General features: G+C 45.3%; 2 protein-coding genes across 6 annotated transcripts in view; one reads left to right on the top strand and one right to left on the bottom strand.

Annotated features, from left to right (window-relative positions):
* SUN3 (Sad1 and UNC84 domain containing 3) overlaps positions 1–9,562 on the bottom strand; it is a 64,083-nt gene extending 54,521 nt beyond the window's left edge. The window contains exon 1 of one of the 5 annotated variants that reach the window (XM_024990785.2): positions 9,404–9,562. Coding sequence is in view for 4 of the 5 variants with exons in the window: in XM_059885672.1 (XP_059741655.1) it covers positions 2,121–2,242 (122 nt within the window). In the remaining variant the exon portion in view is untranslated. 5 annotated transcript variants of the gene reach the window in all.
* A 193-nt stretch (positions 9,563–9,755) lies between these two features.
* C4H7orf57 (chromosome 4 C7orf57 homolog) overlaps positions 9,756–24,410 on the top strand; it is a 28,885-nt gene continuing 14,230 nt past the window's right edge. The window contains exons 1-5 of the mRNA NM_001079785.1: positions 9,756–9,817; positions 10,043–10,204; positions 18,059–18,244; positions 20,238–20,346; positions 20,789–20,945. Coding sequence (NP_001073253.1) covers positions 10,150–10,204; positions 18,059–18,244; positions 20,238–20,346; positions 20,789–20,945 — 507 coding nt within the window. The 5' untranslated portion in view covers positions 9,756–9,817; positions 10,043–10,149. The remainder of the gene's footprint in view (positions 9,818–10,042; positions 10,205–18,058; positions 18,245–20,237; positions 20,347–20,788; positions 20,946–24,410) is intronic.

The raw sequence follows: 24,410 nt of genomic DNA, 5'->3' as shown, positions 1-24,410 counted from the left end.
GGGACGACAGAGGATAAGATGGTTGGATGGCATCACCAACTCAATGGACATGGGTTTGGGTGGACTCCAGGAGTTGGTGATGGACAGGGAGGCCTGGTGTGCTGTGGTTCATGGGGTCACAAAGAGTCGGACATGACTGAGTGACTGAACTGAAGCACAAGCCACCTAATTTCACCCAGTACAGAATCTCTAAGTAGCTCATCCACTTACAGAAAGCAATAGTGCCCATTGTCTGTCCAATGTGTTATTGTTATTGTTGTTCAGTTGCTAAGTCGTGTCTAACTCTGTGACTCCATGAACTGCAGCACGCCAGGATTTCCTGTACTTCTTCATCTCCCAGAATTTGCTCAAACTCATGTCCATTGAGTCAGTGATGCCATCCAACCATCTCATCCTCTGTTGTTCCCTTCTTCTCCTGCCTTCAATCTTTCCCAGCACCAGGGTCTTTTCCAATGAGTTGGCTCCTCACATCACATCAGGTGGGCAAAGTATTGGAGCTTCAGCTTCAGCATCAGTCCCTCCAATGAATATTCAGGGTTGATTTCTTTTAGGATTGAGTAGCCTGATCTTGCAGTCCAAGGGGCTCTCAAGAGACTTCTCCAGCACCACAGTTCGAAAACACCAATTCTTCAGCACTTGGCCTTCTCTGTGGTCCAACACTCACATCTGTACATGACTAGTGGAAAAATCATAGTGTTGAGTCCTGTCCCCCAGGCCATAGGTGGGAGGCTTTGCACCAAAACCACAGAAGCAGAGCCCAGAATCAAGGTCACCTCTGAAGCTGAACCTAAGCCCCTTTGTAACCGTTGCCAAAAGCCCCCTAATAATCACTAACAAGCTTCCTGATTCCCAGTTAGGCAAAGATGCCCAACCAATCAACTAGTGTCAGCTTTCCTGTAGGAATTTTCTTTGCCTTGAGGCTATAAAAATTGGCTATTAACCCACAAAAACTGTCAACCCTCCCTGGTCTGTCAGGAGGTTGACCCGCTGCACTTGCAGTGCCCACATTATCTCTGTTCTTTGTTCTTAATAAACTCTCCTTTCTGCAATACTCTGGAAATCTTTTTCCAATCCCAGCTTGGACTGCTTCAACACATAGCTTTGACTATATGGGCTTTGTCGGTAAAGTGATATCTCTGCTTTTTAATACACTGTCTTGGTTTGTTGTAGACATGTGCTAAAAGCAACAGAGAAGAAGGTCGTCCCAAAAGTCTCCTCTGAAAGGACACGAAATCTTGAAACCACCATCCTTCACATCTCACTGGTCACATGAGGGATCCACTGTCTAAAGAGAGTTACTCAAAGGTCATAAGACCCTCCCAAGGGACTGGCTTAAATGAACATTAACCAAAGGTTCACTAAGCTTTTTCATTAAACCTTAGCTGTTATCCGTGGGGTGGTTATTTCATTACTCTCTGTTTTGTTTTACCAGCAGGCAGTGCCTTCAAGGGCAAAGTTGATGAGGCTTGGGTTTTGGAGCCATCCAAGTGGTCCAAGATTTCCTGCTGTTTCCCCTTCTTCCAGTTAGAGGAAGCACAGTTGTTAGCTCAAAACGTACACCCACTAACAGCCCGTGTAGTCAGTTCTCACCCAGGGATGTAACAAGCGCCCTCCATGTAAAGACTTGCAAAGCATGGTGCTGGACCTTGCACCTGGCAGAGACTGAGCAGGAGGCCACTGACAAATGATCGACCCATGAGGCTGCAGGTTGCAGTCATAACTTCACACTGCCGGTGAGACTCATTCCTTTAAAAAGAATGTCTTCTCTTCCACAAACTTCGTCCCCCACTTGCTGTGTGTGCTGTGCCTAGTCGCTCAGTCATGTCCGACTCTTTGTGTTCCCGTGGACTGTAGCCCACCAGGCTCCTCTGTCCATGGGGATTCCCCAGGCAAGAATACTAGAGTGGGTTGCCATGCCCTCCTCCGGGAGATCTTCCCTCCCACTTGCTGTAATTAACCTCTACCACAGAAGGAGACAATAGGTCAGAAAGTACTGGGATCCAGAGAAATCTTCAGAGGTTCTCTCTATAAAGGAAGGTTATTTTCCAGGGGGACGAGCACACGTGATACATGACATGTACACTATTAAATCTTAAGGAGATCACCCTGCAGTTACGTACCCACTGGCGTTGGGGTTTTCCTGCTGTGGGAGCACAGCGCTCCCACTAGAGCCGCTGCTGGCGTCCTCAGAGGGAGCCCTGAAGAGCCTGGAGCTCCCCCTCGAGTTGGGTCTCCCACTCATCTCCCCCAGCCGAGTAGCTGATTGCTGGCAGCCTCTTTGCTACTTGATGGAAAACATGAGGTGATACAAAATGGTTTGGGATTGGCTTGGGGTTTTGCCTTCTTCCTTCTCGGCTGTTTCTCCTTCGAGGGGGAAACTGTGAGTGAACTAACCCTGGAGGAGGCACCCCGGCTCTTCTGTTGCATCACCTTCTGTGACACATCACAATGGCTGGACGCCCAGGCAGGGGGCACGCGGCCTCCCCACCAGCCAGCACCCAGCCCGAGCGCGTATCACAAGGTTTCACGGCAGCGGCTCCCAGACACACCGCGAAACGCCAGGGTCCTCCAGGCCCGATGCTTCTGCCACAAGAAATCTCTGTTTCACTGTGCTTGCTTCAATACTTTTTCAAAAAATTAAATATCACAAACATAATATCATGTTCTGGGAAGACCCCAGAACACCACTCTGTTCCTTTCTTTCCTGCAGAAAAATGAAAATTGATATACAAAACGTTTTTGATATTTTACCACATAAATATGTATCCATAAATGTTTTCACGCTGTGAATTCAAATAATAAGCTACTCTCAGATTTCTTAGATTACTGGTCTTGAGAAATACTCACTTCAGATTACTCATTTTAACTGCTGTATAGTATTTTATCACATATACATCTGTCGATGACAGACAAATTCACAATCTGAAAGTTAAGTTTTTTTCAGTGGCCTTATTAAGGGCTGGGCTTTCCCAGTGGCTCAGTGGTAAAGAATCAGCCTGAAATGCTGGAGACACAGGAGAAATGGGTTTGATCTCTGGGTCTGGAAGATCCCCTGGAGGAGGGCATGGCAACATGCTCCAGTATTCTTGCCTGGAGAATGCCATGGACAGAGGAGAGTGGCAGGCTACAGTCCACAGGGTTGCAAAGAATCATCCATGACTGAAGTGACTGAGCTCAAATGCCCTGAGGACTAGACCAACACAAAATTTCTCAGGTAGCTCTGAGGAACTGTCCTGAAGAGGTAAGGAAGGAGCTAAGATATATAGGGGATTTTGCTGAAAATCAAACAGACTAACATGTAGTAGAATATCAAAAGATGACTGCTAATCACACATCTGAACTAATGGATTAATGCTTCTCCATTAATGGGAAGATGCAAGAGTCTGGGCTCATTGAAATCATGCCTTTGACATAGACCTTAACTCTACAGGGCTAGCATCCTGCTTTTCTCCACTGTGAGTCCTGTCGGCAGTGACCGATGGCCTGATGGTCGGGCAGCATTCCTTCTTTACTGCAATGGCAGGCAACACATCACAATTCACTTTCCCAGTCTTTTATCAGTTGCTTTTGGTTTTTTAGCAACACAATCAAAGTTCAATGCCTGCCTTTGTCCCGTGCACACCACAAGGGCTTCCCTGGGTGAACCTCCGGAATGGAATTGCTGGAATGATGAGCATGCTTACTTGGGGCATAAAACTGCAGGCTGACAGTTATTTTCCTCTGAGTCCTTTGAAGATGCTATTCCATAGTCTTGGACTTGGCTGTTGGGGATAAAAATCCTGCCTAATCCTCATCTCTCCTTATTCCTTTTTTGTGTGACAGACTGTGTGGCAACTTGGTTTTTCTTTTCCCTTTGGTCGTTTTCAAGGTTTTCTGTTCATCTTTGATGTTCTTCAGTTTCACCACTGTACCACATTGTGATCATGGTTTTTAATCTTTTCTCCTTTTTGGAGGAAAAAAAGCATACGATATTTCATGCTCGTGTATTTCTTCAATTCTGGGATTTTTATTTTGGCCATCAGTGCTTTAAATGCTGCTTCTCCACCACCGTCATCCTTTTCTCATGATGGCCCACCTGTTGACATTTGTACGATGGCGCTAAACTGCCCCTTTAAATTTGTTTTTGATGTTTTTCTTTCTTTCTTTTTTTAATGCTGATTTCAAGGTAAATTTGTAGGAGCTATTTTTCTAATACACTAATTTTCTTTTTAACTTGACAAAGTCTAGACCTATCCAAGAAGTCCCGAGATTTCTGAATTTTTACCTAATGATCCAAAATTCAAAAGATGCAAAATGATACATAGCAAAGTACTTAACTACTTCTGCCTGGTAGCTATCACTTCTCTACTCTCCTTGCATCCATGGTGCCATTTTCATTTTCTTTCAAAGATATGATCTGTTGTTTAGTCACTAAGTCGTGTCTGACTCTTTGGACTGCAGGCTTCCCTGTCCTTCACTGTCTCCTAGAGTGTGCTCAAACTGAAGTTCATTAAGTGGATGATGTCATCCAACCATCTCATCCTCTGTTACCCCCTTCTCTTGCTCTCAATCTTTTCCTACATCAGGGTCTTTTCCAATGAGTCCCATGAATCGCAGCACGCCAGGGCTCCCTGTCCATCACCAACTCCCGGAGTTCACCCAAACTCATGTCCATCGAGTCAGTGATGCCATCCAGCCATCTCATCCTCTGTCGTCCCCCTCTCCTCCTGCCCCCAATCCCTCCCAGCATATATTTATGTAAAATACATATACTTATGTACAAATTTATGTGTGCATCTGTCTATCTCTATATATCCATCTCTTCACTTTGTTGAAAGTAAAAGGAAACTTGTTAGAAACCATGTTCTACACTTTGCTGTTTTCAGGTAAAAATATATCTTGGTGACCAAGATGGTGGTGGTGGTGGTGATGAAAAAAGAAATTTTAAATAATTTGATTATCAAAGCTGTTTGATCAAATAGCTTTGATTTTATGGTAGTAACTTTTCTCTCTCAGTAAATGTTTTATGAAAGTTCCAAAGAGTTTTTAATCTTTTAAAAACATATTGTAAAATCTGCCAAGCATAATAAATTAATTCATACTAGGAAAAATATATCTTGGGTTTTGTTTTGCTTTGTCTGGCCATAATAGGTCTTTGCTGTGGCATAGACACAGATCTTCAGTTTCAGCAAGTGGAATCTAGTTCCCTGACCAAGGATTGAACCTGGGTCCCTGCATTGGAAGCATGGAGCCCTAGCCACTGGACCCCCAAAGAAGGTCCTTGGAAGTTTTTCTGACTCACTCTGAGTTGATCTTTTTCTTTCACGGCTCCCTAGGGTTTCGGTGTACGAATGTGCACCAATCTGTTTACCCTGATGAGCATTTTTCTATTGCAAACAGTGTGCAATACTGACCACATGCTGCGGTTATTCTGCGCGTCTGAGTGCATCTGCAAGAACGCACAGCCAGAGGAAGAACCGCTGAGTCCACGTCTCTCCCTGTCTCTCATTTTGATAAATGTTGCCTTTGTCCTCTCCAGAGGCTCTGCCAGCTAAGTTTCCACTGGAATTTATGATATTTTCCTCTTATTCACCAACATGGTGTATTATCAACCTTTTAATCTTTGCCAATTGAATACCTTTGTAAAAACGGTACCTTAGGAGAGTTTCTTTTTGCATTCTGATGAGTGAGTTTGAGCTTTTTTCCCCACGTGGTTAAGACCCTCCTGGATTCTGCTTTTCTTGTTTACCTGTTTTTGCTTTGTTTCTTTTGCTTGGAAACGTATTTTTAAATTCATTATCATTCTTTCACTTAGGTCTTTGTTTTTTAAATTTTTATTTATTTTTGGCCGTGTGGGGTCTTCGTTGCGGTGCGTGGGCTTTCTCTCGTTGCCAGGAGCCGGGGTGGGGGGTGGCCACTCTTCAGCTGCAGTGTGTGGGCCTCTCATTGCAGTGGCTTCTCCTGCTGTACAGCATGGGCTCCAAGGCCCATGGACCCCAGCAGCTGTGCCACTTGCGCTCAGCAGTTGGGGCGCACAAGCTTAGTTGCTTCGCTTGCATGTGGGATACTCCCAGACCAGGGGTCAAACCAGTGTCCCCTGCATTGGTAGGTGGTCTCCCAACCACTGAACCACAAGGGAAGCCCTCATTTATGTCTTGAAGTGTATAGTTATTTCTTTAAGTATGTACTTATTTTAAAAGCCCTTTTCAAGCAACTGAATTAAAGATAAAATCTGTCTGGAGATTACTCATTTTCTGATGAGTCACCATCTTTCCATGGCTTGTTTCTACAGTGACTTAGGGTTGTGCACGGCAGACTTATTTTGAGTGAAGAGTTTCCTATTTTCACTCTTGTTCGTCTCTGATCCTCTGTGTTTATTGGCCTCCCATGACTTCCAGAGTTGTAAATTATTTTCTATTTGCATTTCATCTACTGCCATTATAAGTTTGGAAATAGGAGGTACTTGAGACCTTGGAAGGAAAGTTATGACCAGCCTAGATAGCATATTCAAAAGCAGAGACATTACTTTGCCAACAAAGGTCCATCTAGTCAAGGCTATAGTTTTTCCAGTGGTCATATATGGATGTGAGAGATGGACTGTGAAGAAAGCTGAACACTGAAGAATTGATGCTTTTGAACTGTGGTGTTGGAGAAGACTCTTGAGAGTCCCTTGGACTGCAAGGAGATCCAACCATTCCATCCTGAAGGAGATCAGTCCTGGGTGTTCATTGGAAGGACTGATGCTAAAGCTGAAATTCCAATACTTTGGCCACCTTATGCGAAGAGTTGACTCATTGGAAAAGACTCTGATGCTGGGAGGGATTGGGGGCAGGAGGAGAAGGGGACAAAAGAGGATGAGATGGCTGGATGATGTCACCGACTCGATGGACATGAGTTTGGGAGTTGGTGATGGACAGGGAGGCCTGGTGTGTTGTAATTCATGGGGTCGCAAAGAGTTGGACACGACTGAGCGACTAAACTGAACTGAACTGAGACCACAACCCCAAAGCTTGTATTTGGCAGAAGACCCCAACCTATTTGTAACTGTTTATTTTAAAAAATATTTATTTATCTATTTGGCTGGTCTTGGTCACAGCATGCAGGACCTTCATCACACCGTGCAGGTCTACAGGTCAGCAGTTGCAGCATGCAGGCTCAGTTGCTCCACTTGTGATCTTAGTTCTCCCACCAGTGATCAAACCCATTGTAACTGGCAGAAAAAACTGGGAGTTGTCTCATACAGTAGGGCTGGCAGTGAATGCAGGCAGCACATGGAGACAGATGTCCAGGACATCCCTAACGTTCCAGTGACTAAGGCTGCACTACCAATGCAGGGGCTGTGGGTTCCACCCCTGGTCCAGGGAGTTTCTCCTGAAAGCCAAGTGGCATGGCCAAAAAAATTTAAAAAACATTGGTTTCTGATAGCCTGTAACAACTTAGCTTTTTCAATAATAAATCATACATGATAAATGGCCTTACTATTTTTCAAATATGAAGTATTTCTTCAAAACTAATACAATTACCTTAGCATTATATATAAATTGTTGCATTCAGTTCAGTTCAGTTCAGTCACTCAGTCGTGTCCGACTCTTTGCGACCCCATGAATCGCAGCACGCCAGGCCTCCCTGTCCATCACCAACTCCTGCATTATAGGAATTTAAATTAAAACGATTTAAACTGTTCTGTTACTTTCATATATTTTTTTACTCTGTCACTTTTCCAAAACATTTTACTGTTACATCTTAAGAAAGGTAATCTGTTGAAATTTATTGTAAAATGTGAAGTTTTTCTACCAAAGAGAAAGATCATTATCACTTTAACACATAATGGAGGGGAGATGCTGATAAGGACACAAAGAAATCCTGTCTCATTCTGTGCCAACTACAGATGATAATCTTGTTTCCACAGATGATAATCTCAGTTTTCAACTGGACTGAAAACCCAAAATGCTGCCTAATACTGAAATACATAAATGTGTCGAAAAGGAAGCATTTGTCTTGAAATGATTAGATTATCATCAAACAGAAAACACCAAATTTGGAAATCCCCCCCATTTTATGAAACTGTAGTCTAAGGAATATGCTGCATATTATGGAGGATTGAGTCTCCTGGGAATGATGTTTAGGGAAAGGAATTTATCTACTGGGTTGGAAGATGAAACAAGGATGGGCTTGAGCCTGAAGATGTGTCTTAGGAGTTTAGAAATATTAGCTTCAGTCAACAACATGAGCAAACCAAGAGCAGGCAAGAAGGAAGGGTCCGAGGGCTGTTAAAAAATCGGAATTTATACTCAAATACATGTTTTCCTCTTCCCCCAAAACTCATAAACAGTTTATAATCATATACAATATCTATGTAAGATACAAATCTCTAAGAATTTATCCATATATAAAATAGAGATAATACTTTAAACAAACATCTACAAATAATTGAATATTTTTTCTCCGTAAACTGCTGACTAAATCTGTACATGAAGTGAGATTGTATATGAGGAAAGGCTGGATCCTTCTAAAAACTCTGGGCTATTGTATGAAAGAAAGATCATATGTGTTAAAGTATAGCAAATAAACAGAGAAATCTTCACAATAGATTTTTCTTGTGCCATGTTTTCATTTGTATAGCAGCTCACTTACGTTCTTATTTAATTTGGCACCTGCAAATACTTGTGATTTCAGTCACATTCCAAAAGTCAGAACTTTATTCTGAGGAATGATCATTCTTCATTATAGCTCAAATCATGATTTTAACTAGTAAAAAGGGCTGTCAACTTGAGTAAGTTTCCTTCTCTTCTGTTAACCAAGCTCAGGAAGAGAGAAAGATATTCTTTAGGCAGGATGGCTTCAATCAGTAGGATACACTATTTTAAAAAACCACCTTCTCTTGGCGCACAGTTCCCTGGGTAAACAATGCCCTGACTTATGCAACAGGAAACCCTGTTATACTTAGTGAGAGTCTACATGTCTACCTGCAATGGGACAAACATTTGACATTGAAAAGTGACGTCTTGCTTACTTTCAAAACTGGGTCAGCTGAGGATCCTGAAAATATTATATGAGAGCTGGATAACCCACAGTGAGAGTCAATTCCTGTCACAAGAATTCTCTTCTCCCTACCAAATGGTTACATCACCTCTCTTCTGCTAGATTTCTAATGCTTAACTTGTGTAGTAGCAAAAGCAGCGCCTTGTTTAAAGTTGCCAAATGACCACCGTTAAGACATCGTGATTTTTCTATTTTAGCAAAAGACAACCTTAGCTCCAACTGCTGCCTGGGCTGGTGGAATCACAGAAGGACTACAAACCAAGTTTCCAAACCAGAAATACTGAAAAAAATAACGTATGAGGAAAGACGTGTGCATAGTAATTTTCCTACTAATACACAACTGGCAGAAATGGCTGTCTTTTGAGTTTCCCCAGGTACTTACTCGTCCTCTTTTTAACAATGTATTAAATAAACCGGAGATGGACAAGAAAACCGCTGTTGGGTTTTCCAGGACGTCAGGTGGGCGGAGGTCTCACCAGGAGAACTCTGAGGCTGGCACGCCCCAGCAGCCACGCTGCCAAGCCGGCGCCACCACCTCGACAACCCCCAAGCCCCAGGCAGTTGACTGTAGGCGCCCAAGCCACGCCCCTGACGCGATTGGCCTGCCCTCACACTGCGCCAATTGGCTGCCTGTGCTCCGTCCGCGGCCGCCGGTTGGCCCAGGCCGTTGCCCTGGCGACGCGGGTTGCTGTAGTTCCGCGCCTCTCTGGGAGTTTGGGATTGGTCTCAGCCGCCAGCGGGAACAGACTGGTATCAGACTTTGCAGGTGGCACCCATCCAGACCCTAGGTCGGCAGGTGAGCGGGGTCAGACGGCCAGTGGGGTCGGGACCGGGAGGGACCCCTGTCTCCTGAAATGGGGGAGCACCGGGCCGGGGCGGGACTTCGGTACCTGCTGTCTCCTGCTGGCTACTCTGCATGTGTGCCCATGATGCATATACCCTGGCTGAACGCGCTCCTGTTGATGGCTTGCCTGGGCATGCGCGCACTACCTGAATGGTGAGACTCCTGCATACCTGTCAGGTGGAGGAGGACGGACCGAGTAGGGGTGCGGACCCAGCCTCTGCAGCTCAGCCCCGGCAACGGTTCCTGGCTCACCCGTGAACACCCGGCCCAGCGTGTCTCAGGGCATGAGGAATACCAGCAAGGAGCTGCATGGGGCCGCGAGCCGCTACGCTCCCTGCGGTGAGTGACCAGAGGAGAGGAGATCTGCCTTTGTTCTGCTACTGGACAGGCTCACCTGTATTCTGCATGCGTGTGTGGAGAAGGCGGTGGGGAGGGGACAGGACTAACACGGGGTACCATCAAAGAAAGCTACACACTGCCCCTGTGCCCCTGGGTGGAAGTAAGGCTTAAAAGCAAGGTGGGGATCTAGGGGTAGAGGGGAACTTGACTTCTGGGGTTTTTTCGTTTGTTTCCCTATTTTCAACAAAAGAAAGCCAGGGTACCGGCCCACTGCTGTTAGAGCTACTCAGTTCTTGGAGCAATAGCATCTCTGAAAATTTCTCTGTATCGGTAACCGTGTGCTGACTTGGACACTTTCATTTTCAGCTGCATCCTTATGTATTTCATTGATCACCTATCTCTTGCTCCTAATTTAGACTCCAACCAGGGTAACTGTCTCCTGCTTTAAGCGGATTAACACAGGAATTAAGCCTCCGGTGGTGGTTGGCACTGCAGTGGGCTTCTCATTGTGAAGTTGGAAGAAGGGAAAGAAGACCTAGCTGCTGTGGTCTGATTTTGACTTTGTTGTTATTCTTCCACATCTCATGAAGGGCTGGAGTAGGAGGATGGAGAAGAGGGCCCTGAAGCTCTGTTGGAAGAGGCGGGGTAGGGGTTGGACTGCAGGCAGCGGGGCCCGAGTGTGGCCTTCACAGTGTCCCCGTGCTTCTTGCCCAGAGCTCTACTGTGGCCGCTACTGATGAGGCTGTGGCTGTGCTGGAATGGAGGGGAAGGGGCACAGGAGGCCTGAGTCCCAGTCTCCACTGTGGGCTCTCAGCCTGGTTTTCTGGTGTCTCAGCGCCCTACTGCGTAGCCTCCCCTGTGTGCTAAACACTGTCACACTGACATTGAACTTCAGGACAATCTGCTGAGGGGTTGTTAGCTCTGGTCTGCAGATGAGAAACCTGAGGCTTAGAGTTTCAAAAAGCTGCCCTGTTCTCCAAGGCTGAGGCTGGTTGCCAGGATCCTGCCTTTGGGTTGCCTCTCATGGCTCAAAGACCAGAGAACTGCAGGACTGAGTCACCCTATGGTCATCTCTGAGCCGGGCTCCTTGGGACAGGGGAGCCAGTAAAGAAATCTACACGGTCGTGAGTGATCTGGTGCCAGACAAGTACTAATCGTGTGTGTGTGTGTGTGTGTGCACACGTGTGTGCACACGTGTGTGTGTGTGTGTGTGTGAGACAGTTGGTTCACAGTGACTCATGTGCTGACTCTCTGCAGGGCACGCCATCATAAACTGCCAACCAAATCAGAGCTCAGTTCCTGCCCGAAGCTTCCAGTAATGAGATGTAGAAACTGTTCTCTGTGGATTAATTAGTAATCAAAATACAGAGAGGAAAAATAAAGCAAGAACTGAATGCTTTCCCTCTGAAAGAAAATATTTGAGCTGAAGACGATCAGATATGATGCTCCTAAGCCCTTCCTCCTGGATCTAAAACTAACTCTTTGAGGTCAGGCAAACTTCTTGAAAGCTTTCCTGTTGGGTTCCCCCCACCCTTTCTCTTTCCTCCTTCTCCTTCTATTGTGTTTTCACTACAGTTTTCATCTCATTATTGTTGTTCAGATATTTTAAAGATTTTTCCATTTTTTACGCAGTGAACTCAGCTTTAGTTCTAAGTAGAAATTGTGTGGCTAACTTTTAGCTGTGGAGGAAGGCGACTTCTTGTTCTTGGAATCCGTGTGTGCTTGTGTAAAGCCGTCTTATTCAGCCTGTTTTCCTGTGATCCTGCTGTATCACTCGGAATTCTCCAGAGCCCAACAACATCTGTGCCTGTGTGTATGTGTGTGTGTGTGTGTGTGTGTGTGTAGAAAGAGAAAGGGAGATTGACTGAGACATCGATTTATTTTAAGGAACTGGCTCACACAGTTGTGGAGCAGGCCGAGAAGGAGCTGATGCTACAGTCCTGGGTTGGAAGGCTGTCTGGGGGCAGAATTCCTTCCTTCTCAGGAGACCTCAGTCTGGGAACTGTGGCCTAGCCAAGTGAACGCAGGAAATCACCCATTGCACCTGCCAGGAGCTGGTCCTGTGTTAGACCCTGACTGTCATGCATTTTGGACAGCTGGTTCCAGTAAGCTCTTAAATTCTAGAGACACTTGTGCCATGGTAGTGGCGTCTTTTTAATTTCACATCCCTTCTAGATTTTGTTCCCCTAGTTCTCAGTCAGCTGTGATGTCTGTTCTTATATTTGGACACGTGGGTTCATCAGTTTCGGATGCAAAGTGTCACCAGAACGCCAACAGCCCGAGTGTCTTCTCTCTGTGGGGTTATGAGTGGACCTGATAACTGCAGGTCCCTGGGCCCCTGCTGACACCTCTTGCTCCTGGCAGGGACCCTCATAGGTGGTCACCAAAGCCACCTGCAGGGTTCTGTCCTGGGTGCCCACTGAGGGGCCTCAGGGCTCTGCCAAGGCCCGTTCTGCTCACCACCCATGACCACTCTCTGGGGGAGGTAGGGGTCAACAGATCAATGGGGAGGGAGGTGAGAGAGTAAGCTGGCCTTCTCTTATCCCCCTTTGTCCTCCCACCCTCGTCTTTATCCGATCTCAGATCCTAGAAATCTCATACACTGTTTAAAATGGATTTGTTTATTTTGCCTGCACTGTCTCTTCCCTGCTTGCATGGACCTTCCCCAGTTGTGGCAAGCAGGTGTCTCGCTGCAGTGGCTTCTCTTGTTGGCAGAGTGCAGACTCTAGGGCACACAGGCTTCAGGAGTTGCAGTACGTGGCCTCAGTAGTGTGGTGCACGGTCTTAGTTGCTCCAAGATTGCACAAGGGATCTTTCCAGACCAGGGATGGAACTCACATCCCCTGCACTGGCAGACGGATTTTTAACCACTGGACACACGCTTTATCTGTACTCATCGCACGTCAGTTTTGCGGGACCCAGCTGGATGTTTCCCCGGGAACCACACTCAGCCCCCGATCAGTCTGCAGCCTGAGAGGGTTCCCACAGCATGAGGTTGCCCAGGGCAAAGCCCCTGCCTCTCTGTTCAGCAACCCTTCAGGGTGCTTCTCCCTTTTCCCGTCTGACCTCTCAGGATGTCCTGCTTCCCGCCTCGAGCAAAAGGAAAGCTGAGGGGCTTGTGTGGAGAGGGTGCGGCCAGCGTCTGGGAGGAGGGCCTGCCAGGATGCCCCCCTGGGGAGTGGGTGTCAGGTCAGGTTGCTCACCATCTAGCCTTCCTGAGGTGGCACTCGGTCCTGCTCCTGTCAAACTAGCAAACATGTTCACTAAAGCTGTGACTTCTGTCTCAGTATGTTTGTTTTAATTGAAGTATATAGCTGATTTGCAATGTGGTTTGTGCTAGTTTCAGATGTACAGCAAAGTTATTCAGTTACACACACACACACATATATATACATTCTTTTTCAAATTCTTTCCATTATAGGTTATTAAAAGATACTGAGTATAATCCCCTGTGCTATACAGTGGGTCCTTATTGATTATGTATTTTATATATAGCAGTGTGTACATGAACATCCCATGGATGGAGGAGCCTGGTAGGCTGCAGTCCATGGGGTCTCGAAGAGTCGGACACGACTGAGCGACTTCATTTTCACTTTTCACTTTCACGCATTGGAGAAGGAAATGGCAACCCAGTCCAGTGTTCTTGCCTGGAGAATCCCAGGGATGGGAAAGCCTGGTGGGTTTCCGTCTATGGGGTTGCACAGAGTCGGACACGACTGAAGCGACTTAGCAGCAGCAGCAGCAACATGTGAATCACAACCTTCTAATTTATGCCTCCCCTCATCTTTCCCCTTTGGTAATCATTAAGTCTGTTTTCTATGTCTGTGAGTCTGTTTCTGTTTTATAATTGAGTTTATTTGTATCATTTTTTAAGATTCCATTTATAAGTGATACATGGTATTTGTCTTTCTATGTCTGATTACTTCACCTAGTGTGATAGGCTCTAGGTCCATCCATGCTGCTGCAATGTCATTAGTTCATTCTTTTTTATGGCTACGTAGTATTCCATTACATGCACCACATCTTCTTTATCCATTCATCTGTTGATGGACATTTGGGTTGTCTTCATATCCTGACTATTGTAAATAGTGCTGCTAAGAACATTGGGGTGCATGTATCTTTTTGAATTAGAGTTTTCTTCTTTTCTAGATATATGCCCAAGAGTGGGATTGTAGGATTGTATGGAAGTTCTATTTTAGTTTCATAAGAAAGCACCATAGTATTCTCCATAATGGCTGCGCCAATTTACATTCCCACCAGTAGTGTAGGAGGGTTCCCTTTCCTCCCCACCCACAGCATTTTTTGTTTGTAGACTTTTTGATGATGACCATTCTACAAAACTACAATGACCTCATTGTAGTTTTGATGTGCGTCTGTCTGCTGCACTCAATATGCCAGCAAATTTGGAAAACTCAGCAGTGGCCACAAAACTGGAAAAGGCCAATTTTCATTCCAGTCCCAAAGAAAGGCAATGCCAAAGATTACTCAAACTGCAGTACAGTTGTGCTCATTTTACCTGCTAGAAAGGCTATGCTGAAAATCCTTCAAGCTAGGCTTCAGCAATACATGAACTGAGAACCTCCAGATGTACAAGCTGGATTTAGAAAAGGCAAAAGATCAGAGATCAGATGATTCGTTGGATCATAGAAAAAGCAAGAGAATTTAAAAAAACATCTACTTCTGTTTCATTGATGACGCTAACGCCTTTGACTGTGTGGATCACAACAAACTGTGGAAAATTCTTAAAGAGATGGGAATACCAGACCACCTGACTTGCCTCCTGAGAAACCTGTATGCAGGTCAAAAAGCAACAGTTAGAACTGGACAGGGAACAGCCCACTGGTTCAAAATTGAGAAAGGAGTACGTCAGGCTGTATATTGTCACTCTGTTTATTTTATTTATATGCAGAGTACATCATGCTAAATGCCAGGCTGGATGAAGCACAAGCTGGAATCAAGATTGCCAGGAGAAATATCAATAACCTCAGATAACACCACTGTAATGGCAGAAAGTGAAGAGGAACTAAAGAGCCTCTTGATGAAGGTGAAAAAACCGGCTTAAAACTCAACATTCAAAAAACTAAAATAATGGGATCCAGTCCCATCACTTCATGGCAAATAGAAGGAGAAAAAGTGGAAGTAGTGACAGGTTTTATTTTCTTGGGCTCCAAAATCACTGCAGACGGTGACTGCAGCCATGAAATTCAAAGACACTTGATCCTTGGAAAGAAAGCTATGACAGACCTAGACAGCATATTCAAAAACAGAGATATTACTTTGCTGACAAAGGCCAAAATAGTCAAAGCTATGGTGTTTCCAAGAGTCAGGTACAGATGTGAGAGTTGGACCATAAAGAAGGCTGAGCACCAAAGAACTGATGCTTTCAAACTGTGATGCTGGAGGAGACTCTTGAGAGTTCCCTTGGACAGCAAGGAGATCAAAGCAGTCAGTCCCAAAGGAAATCAACCCTGAATATTCATTGGAAGGACTGGTGCTAAAGCTAAAGCTTCAATACTTTGGCTATTTGAAGAATAGAGCTGACTCATTGGAAAAGACGCTGATGCTGGGAAAGATTGAAGGCAGGAGGAGAAGGGTGTGACAGAGGATGAGGTGGTTGGATGGCATCACCAATTCAATGAACGTGAACTTGAGCAAACTCTGGAAGACAGTGAAGGACAGGGGAGTGTGACATGCTGCAGTCCATGGGGTCACAGAGTCGGACATGGCTTAGCGACTGAACAACAGCAATAATTGATGATGTTGAGCGTGTTTTCATGTGCCTGTTGGCCACCTGTATGTCTCCTTTGGAGGAATGTCTAGCTTTTCTGACCATTTTTTGATTGGTTTTTTGGGGGGCTTTTTGTTGTTGTTATTGCATTGTATGAGCTGTTTGTGTATTTTGGACATAAGCCTTTGTCCCTCACATAGTTTGCAAGTATTTTCTCCCAGTCCATAGTTTGTCTTTTCATGTTGCTTAAGTTTCCTTTGCTGTGCAAAAGCTTGTAAGTTTGATTAGTCCCCTTTGTTTCTTTTTATTCTATTGCCTTTGGAAACTGACCTAAGAAAACAGTGTTATGATTTATGTCAGAGAATGTTTTGCCTGTGCTGTCTTCTAGGAGCTTTATGGTGTCATGTCATATTTTTCTCTCAGCCATTCTGAGTTTATCTTTGTGTGTGGTGAGAAAGTGTGTTCTAGCTTCATTGATTTAAATGTGACTGTCCAGCTTTCCCAATACCACTTGCTGAAGAGACTGTCTTTCCCCCCTTGTATAGTCTTGCCTCCTTTGTCAAAGGTTAGTTGACCACAGGTGTGTGGGTTTATTTCGGGGCTCTTTATTCTAGCCCATTGATTGGTTTGTCTGTTTTTGTGTCAGTACCACATTGTTTTAATTACTGTAGGTTTGTAGTATTGTCTGAAGTCTGGGAGAATTATATCTCCAACTTTTTCTTTTTCCTCAAGATTGGTTGAAAATTCTGGATCTTTTAATATTTTCCATATAAATTTTAGGATTATTTGTTCTAGTTCTGTGAAAAATGTCATGGGTAATTTGATAGGGATCACGTTACAGCTGTAAATTGCTTTGGGTAGTATGGTCTTTTTAACAGTATTAATTCTTCCAACCTAGGAGCATGGGATATCTTTCCACTTCTTTAAATCATCTTCAATTTCCCTTACAATTAGCAGCATATGTGTCTTCTGCCTCCTTGATCAGGTTTATTCCTAAGTATTTTATTTTATTTATTTATTTTTTATGCTATTTTAAAAGGGATTTTTTTTTTTTTACTTTGTGATATTTCATTATTAGTATAAAGAAATGCAACAGGTTTCTGTATGCTAATCTTGTATCTTGCTATGTGGTTAAATTCATTTATCATTTTTGGTAGTTTTTGTTTGGAGTCTTTAGGGTTTTCTGTATATAGTATCATGTCACCTGTGTATAATAACAATTTTACCTCTTTCTGACCAGTTTGAATACTTTTATTTATTTTTCTTTGTTGACTGCTCTGCCTAGGATTCCAGTACTATGTTGAATAGAAGTGGTAAGAATGGGCATCACTGTCTTGTTCCAGAGTTTAGTGGGGAGGTTTTCAGCTTTTTACCATTGAGTATTATGCTGGCTGTGTGTTTGTCATAGTAGCTTTTTATTATGTTGAAATAGGTCCCTCTATGCCCACTTTGGTGAGAGTTTTTATCATGAAATCTCAGTGTTTTAAAAGTCTAAGTTGATCAAATCTTGGCCAACTTTTGGCCCCATAGTCCAGAGACTTGCCCATGTTTAAGTGATTTTGGATCTTTCAGGAATGTGTGGGTGCATGATGCATGCTCAGTCGTGTCTGACTCTTTGCGACCCCATAGACTATATAGCCCATCTGGGTCCATGGGATTTACAGGCAAGAATACTGAAGTGGGTTGCCATTTCTCGCTCCATCAGGAATGCGTACTTCCTGACATATCCAGAAATGCAGTCAAGTCCCAATTCAGGGAAGATTGAAGGAGAAGAGAGAGAGACAATTAGGGAATTTGGAAACCTCACTGGGAGGCTAAGACCCCCAGGGAAGGGCTCTGGTCTCACTGCTTTGGGACAGCGGGGCAGCTGGGCGCAGAGGCCAGCCGGCCCCCTCGAGGGTGTTCTCCTGCTGGGCACTGTGGCTGCTGCTGGTGGCCTTTAGGATCTGCCGACTCCATGACCACAGGGAGACGCATCAGGTAACAGGTGTTCAGAAGAGGGCAATTTCTCCTTTGCCGGTGTCCTGGGGAGGGTGAGACAGCCTCCTTGATGTCTCCTGGGCAGGGGGCCAAGCCAGCTTGGGCTCCGTGAGTAACATCCCGACCCTGGGCCTCCTCTTCCCTAGACTGGTATTACCACCTTCCTGTGAAGCAGTCAGAGAAGGCTGTGGACGCCCCGCCAGCATCGCAGATTCCTGGCCTCAGCGACCCGAGGGAAGCCCCCAGCGGGCACACGCTCGGGCTGCGGAGGTACTGGGTGAAGGAGACAGACTCGGAGTACGTGAAGCTGGCCAAGCAAGGTGGCCGCCCTGGTGAGTGCTTCTGTGTGTGTGGGGGGCGGTGGGCCAAGCAAGGTGGCCGCCCTGGTGAGTGCTTCTGTGTGTGTGGGGGGCGGTGGGCCAAGCAAGGTGGCCGCCCTGGTGAGTGCTTCTGTGTGTGTGGGGGGCGGTGGGCCAAGCAAGGTGGCTGCCCTGGTGAGTGCTTCTGTGTGTGTGGGGGCGGTGGGCAGGTGGTGTGACCTTGTCGTCTGGACATCCAGATGCCATCTGTGATCTGGACACTTGTTACTGTCAAGTGTAGGAATTTTGCCCAAGGTCATAGGACATCCAGGTCACCTGAAACAGCCCAGGGTGCAGACTCTTCAGGGACATGCTGCCGTTTATGGGAAAGACCTACTGGACTGTGCATTCACCAGACTGGGATTTTCTTTGGATTTCTCCTGAGCACCACCCTGGGGTGACTCCCACGCCAGCCTCACTGTCTAACTGCAGAGTCGCTGTCTCTGCACTGACTGCGGTCACCCTTCTGGGGGGTAAGAAGGGTTGCCCCTTCTGCACTTGCCCGTGAAGCATCTTTGCTTCCTGTTGCTCGGTCTCCTCATCCCTCAGGGGTATATTAATATCTTCTGCATGGTAGAGGCTGATGAGTGTCAGCGGTGATGCTGACAAACATCCGGCCTTTATCCATGATTTCGCTGAGCAAGTCTTGCTCAGTTGTCCTAACTCAGGTTGCTGCTCAGGTTAGGAGTCACGTCTGGAACACCTTCTGCCGGGCCTTTGTGGACAGCGACCCTGAGAAACGCTGACCTTTCTCTTTCTGGCCGCTGTTCCTTCCATGAAGGTTGTCGCGGAGAAGATGGGCTACGTGGCAGATGGTGGCATCTGGGCTGTGATGCTACAAAGCCCAGAACAGACTGTGTGACTCATTGCGTGTGAAGCACAGAAGCAGGGTCCCCTCCTCACTCTGAGCCTTAGGCTAAAAGAACATCAGTGGGACAGCTGGCAAAATCTGAATAAGATCTGTAATTGGATAAAAGGATTGCATCACACTGACTTCCTGATTTTGATCACTGCGCTGTGATTATGTCATAACTGTCACTGGAAACACCCCACGTGGTCCCCTAATGAGCAACAGACAGTGACAATACTAATGGGGGAGAGAGAGAAAGAACGAGCAAATGGGAAACGAAGCATGGTGTTTGGGGAATCTGGGTGACGGGTATAGCGGAATTCATACCATATGAGGGAACTTTTGTCTACATTTGAAATATTTAAACAATGAAAGTTCACGTATTAAAAAAGTTTCAAATGTCTACTAATAGTATTGGCCACTGCCCCCCCCCCTCCCCCCATAGCAGGCAAAACCTGCTTAGCAGGCAAACCAGTCACTCCCAGCTGGGGCCCATCGACCTCCTGCCTGAGCTGCCCCTGTGAAAAGCCTCCAGCCTGGGGGAGGGGGACGAAGACCTGGCAGCAAGTGGGTGGGTTGGGAGCTGGAGTGAGTCTCTGTGCCTCTCAGCCTGGCTCTGAAGGGGACACCAGTTAATAGGACCCCTACTCTCGTGATTTAGAGGGGCTGGTGCCCGCTTCCCACCAGAAACCTGGAGGCTTACCCCAGAAATGCCCCGGGTGTGAAGGAGTAGGGACAGAGAACAGACCCTCCTGGGCTGAGAAAGGAGACAGCAAGCGACCCCCCGGCCCCCTAGCCCGATGAGTTTTGTCTCCACAGTCACTGGCATGGAGCAACGACACCCCCCACCTCCTCCAGGGACGCTTGGATGGGAGGAGGAGGTGGTGGGGCAGAGGGAGGGGCTGTTCTCTGGGCAGGCAGCGCTGGCAGGTGAGAACCAGGGACACCCTGAAGTCCGCCCCCCGCCCCCCGCCCCCCCCACACAACCCCGACCCCAGTTAGAGAAGCTCAGGAGGAAGCCCAGTTCCCTTGTCAGCAGCGGGGACGTGCTGGCTGGTGATGCTCAGGCTCGGATCGGGGCGGTGATGGTCACCGCCACGTCTTTTTGCCTTCGAGATCTGTTGAAGCACTTTGCCCCCGGGACCACGAAGGGCTCGCCGGTGGCCTACTCCTTGCCAGACTGGTACATCCACCACAGCAAGCCGCCGACGGCAGACCAGAGACAGTGAGTGTCCTGACCCCCGCGTTGCAGCCACCGCCCAGCCCGGCACCCCCAGCCTCTGACTTCGCTCCCGGCCACTCCGCCTGCAGCCTCCTTGCCGCTGCAGCCCTTTTCTCTCTCATCCTTCCTGGCGCTCTGCTGGCTGCCTAGCTTCTCCTGGGCCCTGCATCCCGGAGGCTTCCCCGCTTCCCTGCTGTCTTTTCCCTCCCTTCTTCCCTCCCTTCCCTCCCCCTCTCAACTCTTCCCCTTCCCTTCCCCCTTTCCCCCAGCTAAGAGTTGGAAGTTTATCCTAGCTGAATGAGGAGCCAAGAAAATGAGGGGTGGGGGGAGGTGGGCGGGGCCTGGAGAAGGTCAGTACCGGGTGCTGGAGATGGGGGAGCAGGGGAGGGGGAATCCGGAGGTGGTCCTAAGCAGCTGGCCGGGGCCCTTTCCTTTGTTTCTGCAGGGTCCCTGCTGTGTCCATACCTGACTACATGGTTTATGAAGAGTTTAACCCAGATCAGGCCACTGGCAACTTCGAGTCCAGAATGGGCCCCTTTGACTTTGACATGAAGACGATTTGGCAAAGAGAGGCCGAGGAACTTGAAAAGGAGAAAAAAAAGGTGACAGGAGCACCAGATAGATAGCATGGCGTTGCTTGTCAGCTGTGTGTGTCTCGTGGCCCCGGAATCTGCCTTTTAAGTTTGATTTTTTCAAAGGCCAGTTGTTGTTCAGTCACTCAGTCATGTCCCACTCTTTGCAACCCCATGGACTGCAGCACGCTAATCTTCCCTGTCCGTTACCAACTCCCAGAGTTTGCTCAAACTCATGTCCATTGAGTCGGTGATGCCATCCAACCATCTGATCCTCTGTCATCCCCTTCTCCTCCTGCCTTCAAACTTTCCCAGCATCAGAGTCTTTTCCAGTGAGTTGGCTCTTCTCATCAGATGGCCAAAGTACTGGAAAATACAAAGGTCAGAGGCCAAAATAAATTAACTTCCTTTTCTCCTCTTTTTTTATAATAACATTTTAAAAATATAGATTTATTTATTTTAATTGGAGGCTAATTAATTTACAATATTGTATTGGTTTTGCCATACATCAACATGAATCTGCCATGGGTATACACGTGTTCCCAATCTTGAACCCCCCTCCCACCTCCCTCCCTGTACCATCCCTCTGGGTCATCCCAAGCATCCTGTATCATGCATCAAACCTGGACTGGTGATTCATTTCATATATGATATTATACATATTTCAATGACATTCTCCCAAATCATCCCACCCTTTCCCTCTCCCACAGAGTCCAAAAGACTGTTCTATACATCTGTGTCTCTTTTGCTGTCTCGCATACAGGGTTATCATTACCATCTTTCTAAATTCCATATATATGCGTTAGTATACTGTATTGGTGTTTTTCTTTCTGGCTTATTTCACTCTGTATAATAAGCTCCAGTTTCATCCACCTCATTAGAACTGATTCAAATGTATTCTTTTTAATGGTTGAGTAATACTCCATTGTGTATATGTACCACAGCTTTCTTATCCATTCATCTGCTGGTGGACATCTAGGTTGCTTCCACGTCCTGGCTATTATAAACTGTGCTATGATGAACATTGTGGGTACGCATGTCTCTTTCAATTCTGGTTTCCTCGGTGTGTATGCCCAGCAGTGGGATTGTTGGGTCATAAGGCAGTTCTATTTCTAGTTTTTTAAGGAATCTCCACACTGTTCTCCATAGTGGCTGTACTAGTTTGCATTCCCACCAACAGTGTAAGAGGGTTCCCTTTTCTCCACATCCTCTCCAGCATTTATTGTTTGTAGACTTTTGGATCGCAGCCATTCTGACTGGCGTGAAATGGTACCTCATAGTGGTTTTGATTTGCATTTCTCTGATAATGAGTGATGTTGAGCATCTTTTCATGTGTTTGTTAGCCATCTGTATGTCTTCTTTGGAGAAATGTCTGTTTAGTTCCTTGACCCATTTTTTGATTGGGTCGTTTATTTTTCTGGAATTGAGCTGTAGGAGTTGCTTGTATATTTTTGAGATTAGTTGTTTGTCAGTTGCTTCATTTGCTATTATTTTCTCCCATTCTGAAGGTTGTCTTTTCACCTTGCTTATAGTTTCCTTTGTTGTGCAGAAGCTTTTAATTTTAATTAGGTCCCATTTGTTTATTTTTGCTTCTATTTCCAATATTCTGGGAGGTGGGTCATAGAGGATCCTGCTGTGATTTATGTCAGAGAGTGATTTGCCTATTTTCTCCTCTAGGAGTTTTATAGATTCTGGTCTTATGTTTAGATCTTTAATCCATTTTGAGTTTATTTTTGTATATGGTGTTAGAAAGTGTTCTAGTTTCATTCTTTTACAAGTGGTTGACCAGTTTTCCCAGCACCACTTGTTAAAGAGATTGTCTTTTCTCCATTGCATATTCTTGCCTCCTTTGTCAAAGATAGGGTGTCCATATGTGCATGGATTTATCTCTGGGCTTTCTATTTTGTTCCATTGATCTATATTTCTGTCTTTGTGCCAGTACTATACTGTCTTGATGACTGTGGCTTTGTAGTAGAGCCTGAAGTCAGGCAGGTTGATTCCTCCAGTTCCATTCTTCTTTCTCAAGATTGCTTTGGCTATTTGAGGTTTTTTGTATTTCCATACAAATTGTGAAATAATTTGTTCTAGCTCTGTGAAAAATACCATTGGTATTTTGATAGGGATTGCATTGAATCTATAGATTGCTTTGTGTAGTATACTCATTTTCACTATATTGATTCTTCCAATCCATGAACACGGTATATTTCTCCATCTATTAGTGTCCTCTTTGATTTCTTTCACCAGTGTTTTATAGTTTTCTATATATAGGTCTTTTGTTTCTTTAGGTAGATATATTCCTAAGTATTTTATTCTTTTCATTGCAGTGGTGAATGGAATTGTTTCCTTAAATTTCTCTTTCTATTTTCTCATTATTAGTGTATAGGAATGCAAGGGATTTCTGTGTGTTGATTTTATATCCTGCAACTTTACTATATTCATTGATTATTTCTAGTAATTTTCTGGAGTCTTTAGGGTTTTCTATGTAGAGGATCATGTCATCTGCAAATAGTGAGAGTTTAACTTCTTTTCCAATTTGGATTCCTTTTATTTCTTTTTCTGCTCTGATTGCTGTGGCCAAAACTTCCAAAACTATGTTGAATAGTAGTGGTGAGAGTGGGCACCCTTGTCTTGTTCCTGACTTTAGGGGAAATGTTTTCAGTTTTTCACCATTGAGGATAATGTTTGCTTTGGGTTTGTCATATATAGCTTTTATTATGTTGAGGTATGTTCCTTTTATTCCTGCTTTCTGGAGCGTTTTTATCATAAATGGATGTTGAATTTTGTCAAAGGCTTTCTCTGCATCTATTGAGATAATCATATGGCTTTTATTTTTCAACTAGTTAATGTGGTGTATTACATTGATTGATTTGCGGATATTGAAGAATCCTTGCATCCCTGGGATAAAGCCCACTTGGTCATGGTGTATGATCTTTTTAATGTGTTGTTGGATTCTGATTGCTAGAATTTTATTAAGGATTTTTGCATCTATGTTCATCAGTGATATTGGCCTGTAGTTTTCTTTTTTTGTGGCATCTTTGTCAGGTTTTGGTATTAGGGTGATGGCCTCATAGAATGAGTTTGGAAGTTTACCCTCCTCTGCAATTTTCTGGAAGAGTTTGAGTAGGATAGGTGTTAGCTCTTCTCTAAATTTTTGGTAGAATTCAGCTGTGAAGCCATCTGGACCTGGGCTTTTGTTTGCTGGAAGATTTCTGATTACAGTTTCAATTTCTGTGATTGTGATGGGTCTGTTAAGATTTTCTATTCCTTCCTGGTTCAGTTTTGGAAAGTTGCACGTTTCTAAGAATTTGTCCATTTCTTCCACGTTGTCCATTTTATTGGCATATAACTGCTGGTAGTAGTCTCTTACGATCCTTTGTATTTCTGTGTTGTCTGTTGTGATCTCTCCATTTTCATTTCTAATTTTATTGATTTGCCTTTTCTCCCTTTGTTTCTTGATGAGTCTGGCTAATGGTTTGTCAGTTTTATTTATCTTCT

Source organism: Bos taurus, chromosome 4 (assembly GCF_002263795.3).
Source record: "Bos taurus isolate L1 Dominette 01449 registration number 42190680 breed Hereford chromosome 4, ARS-UCD2.0, whole genome shotgun sequence".
NCBI classification, from domain to species: Eukaryota; Metazoa; Chordata; class Mammalia; order Artiodactyla; family Bovidae; genus Bos; species Bos taurus.
This window is presented reverse-complemented; position numbering and strand designations above follow the sequence as displayed.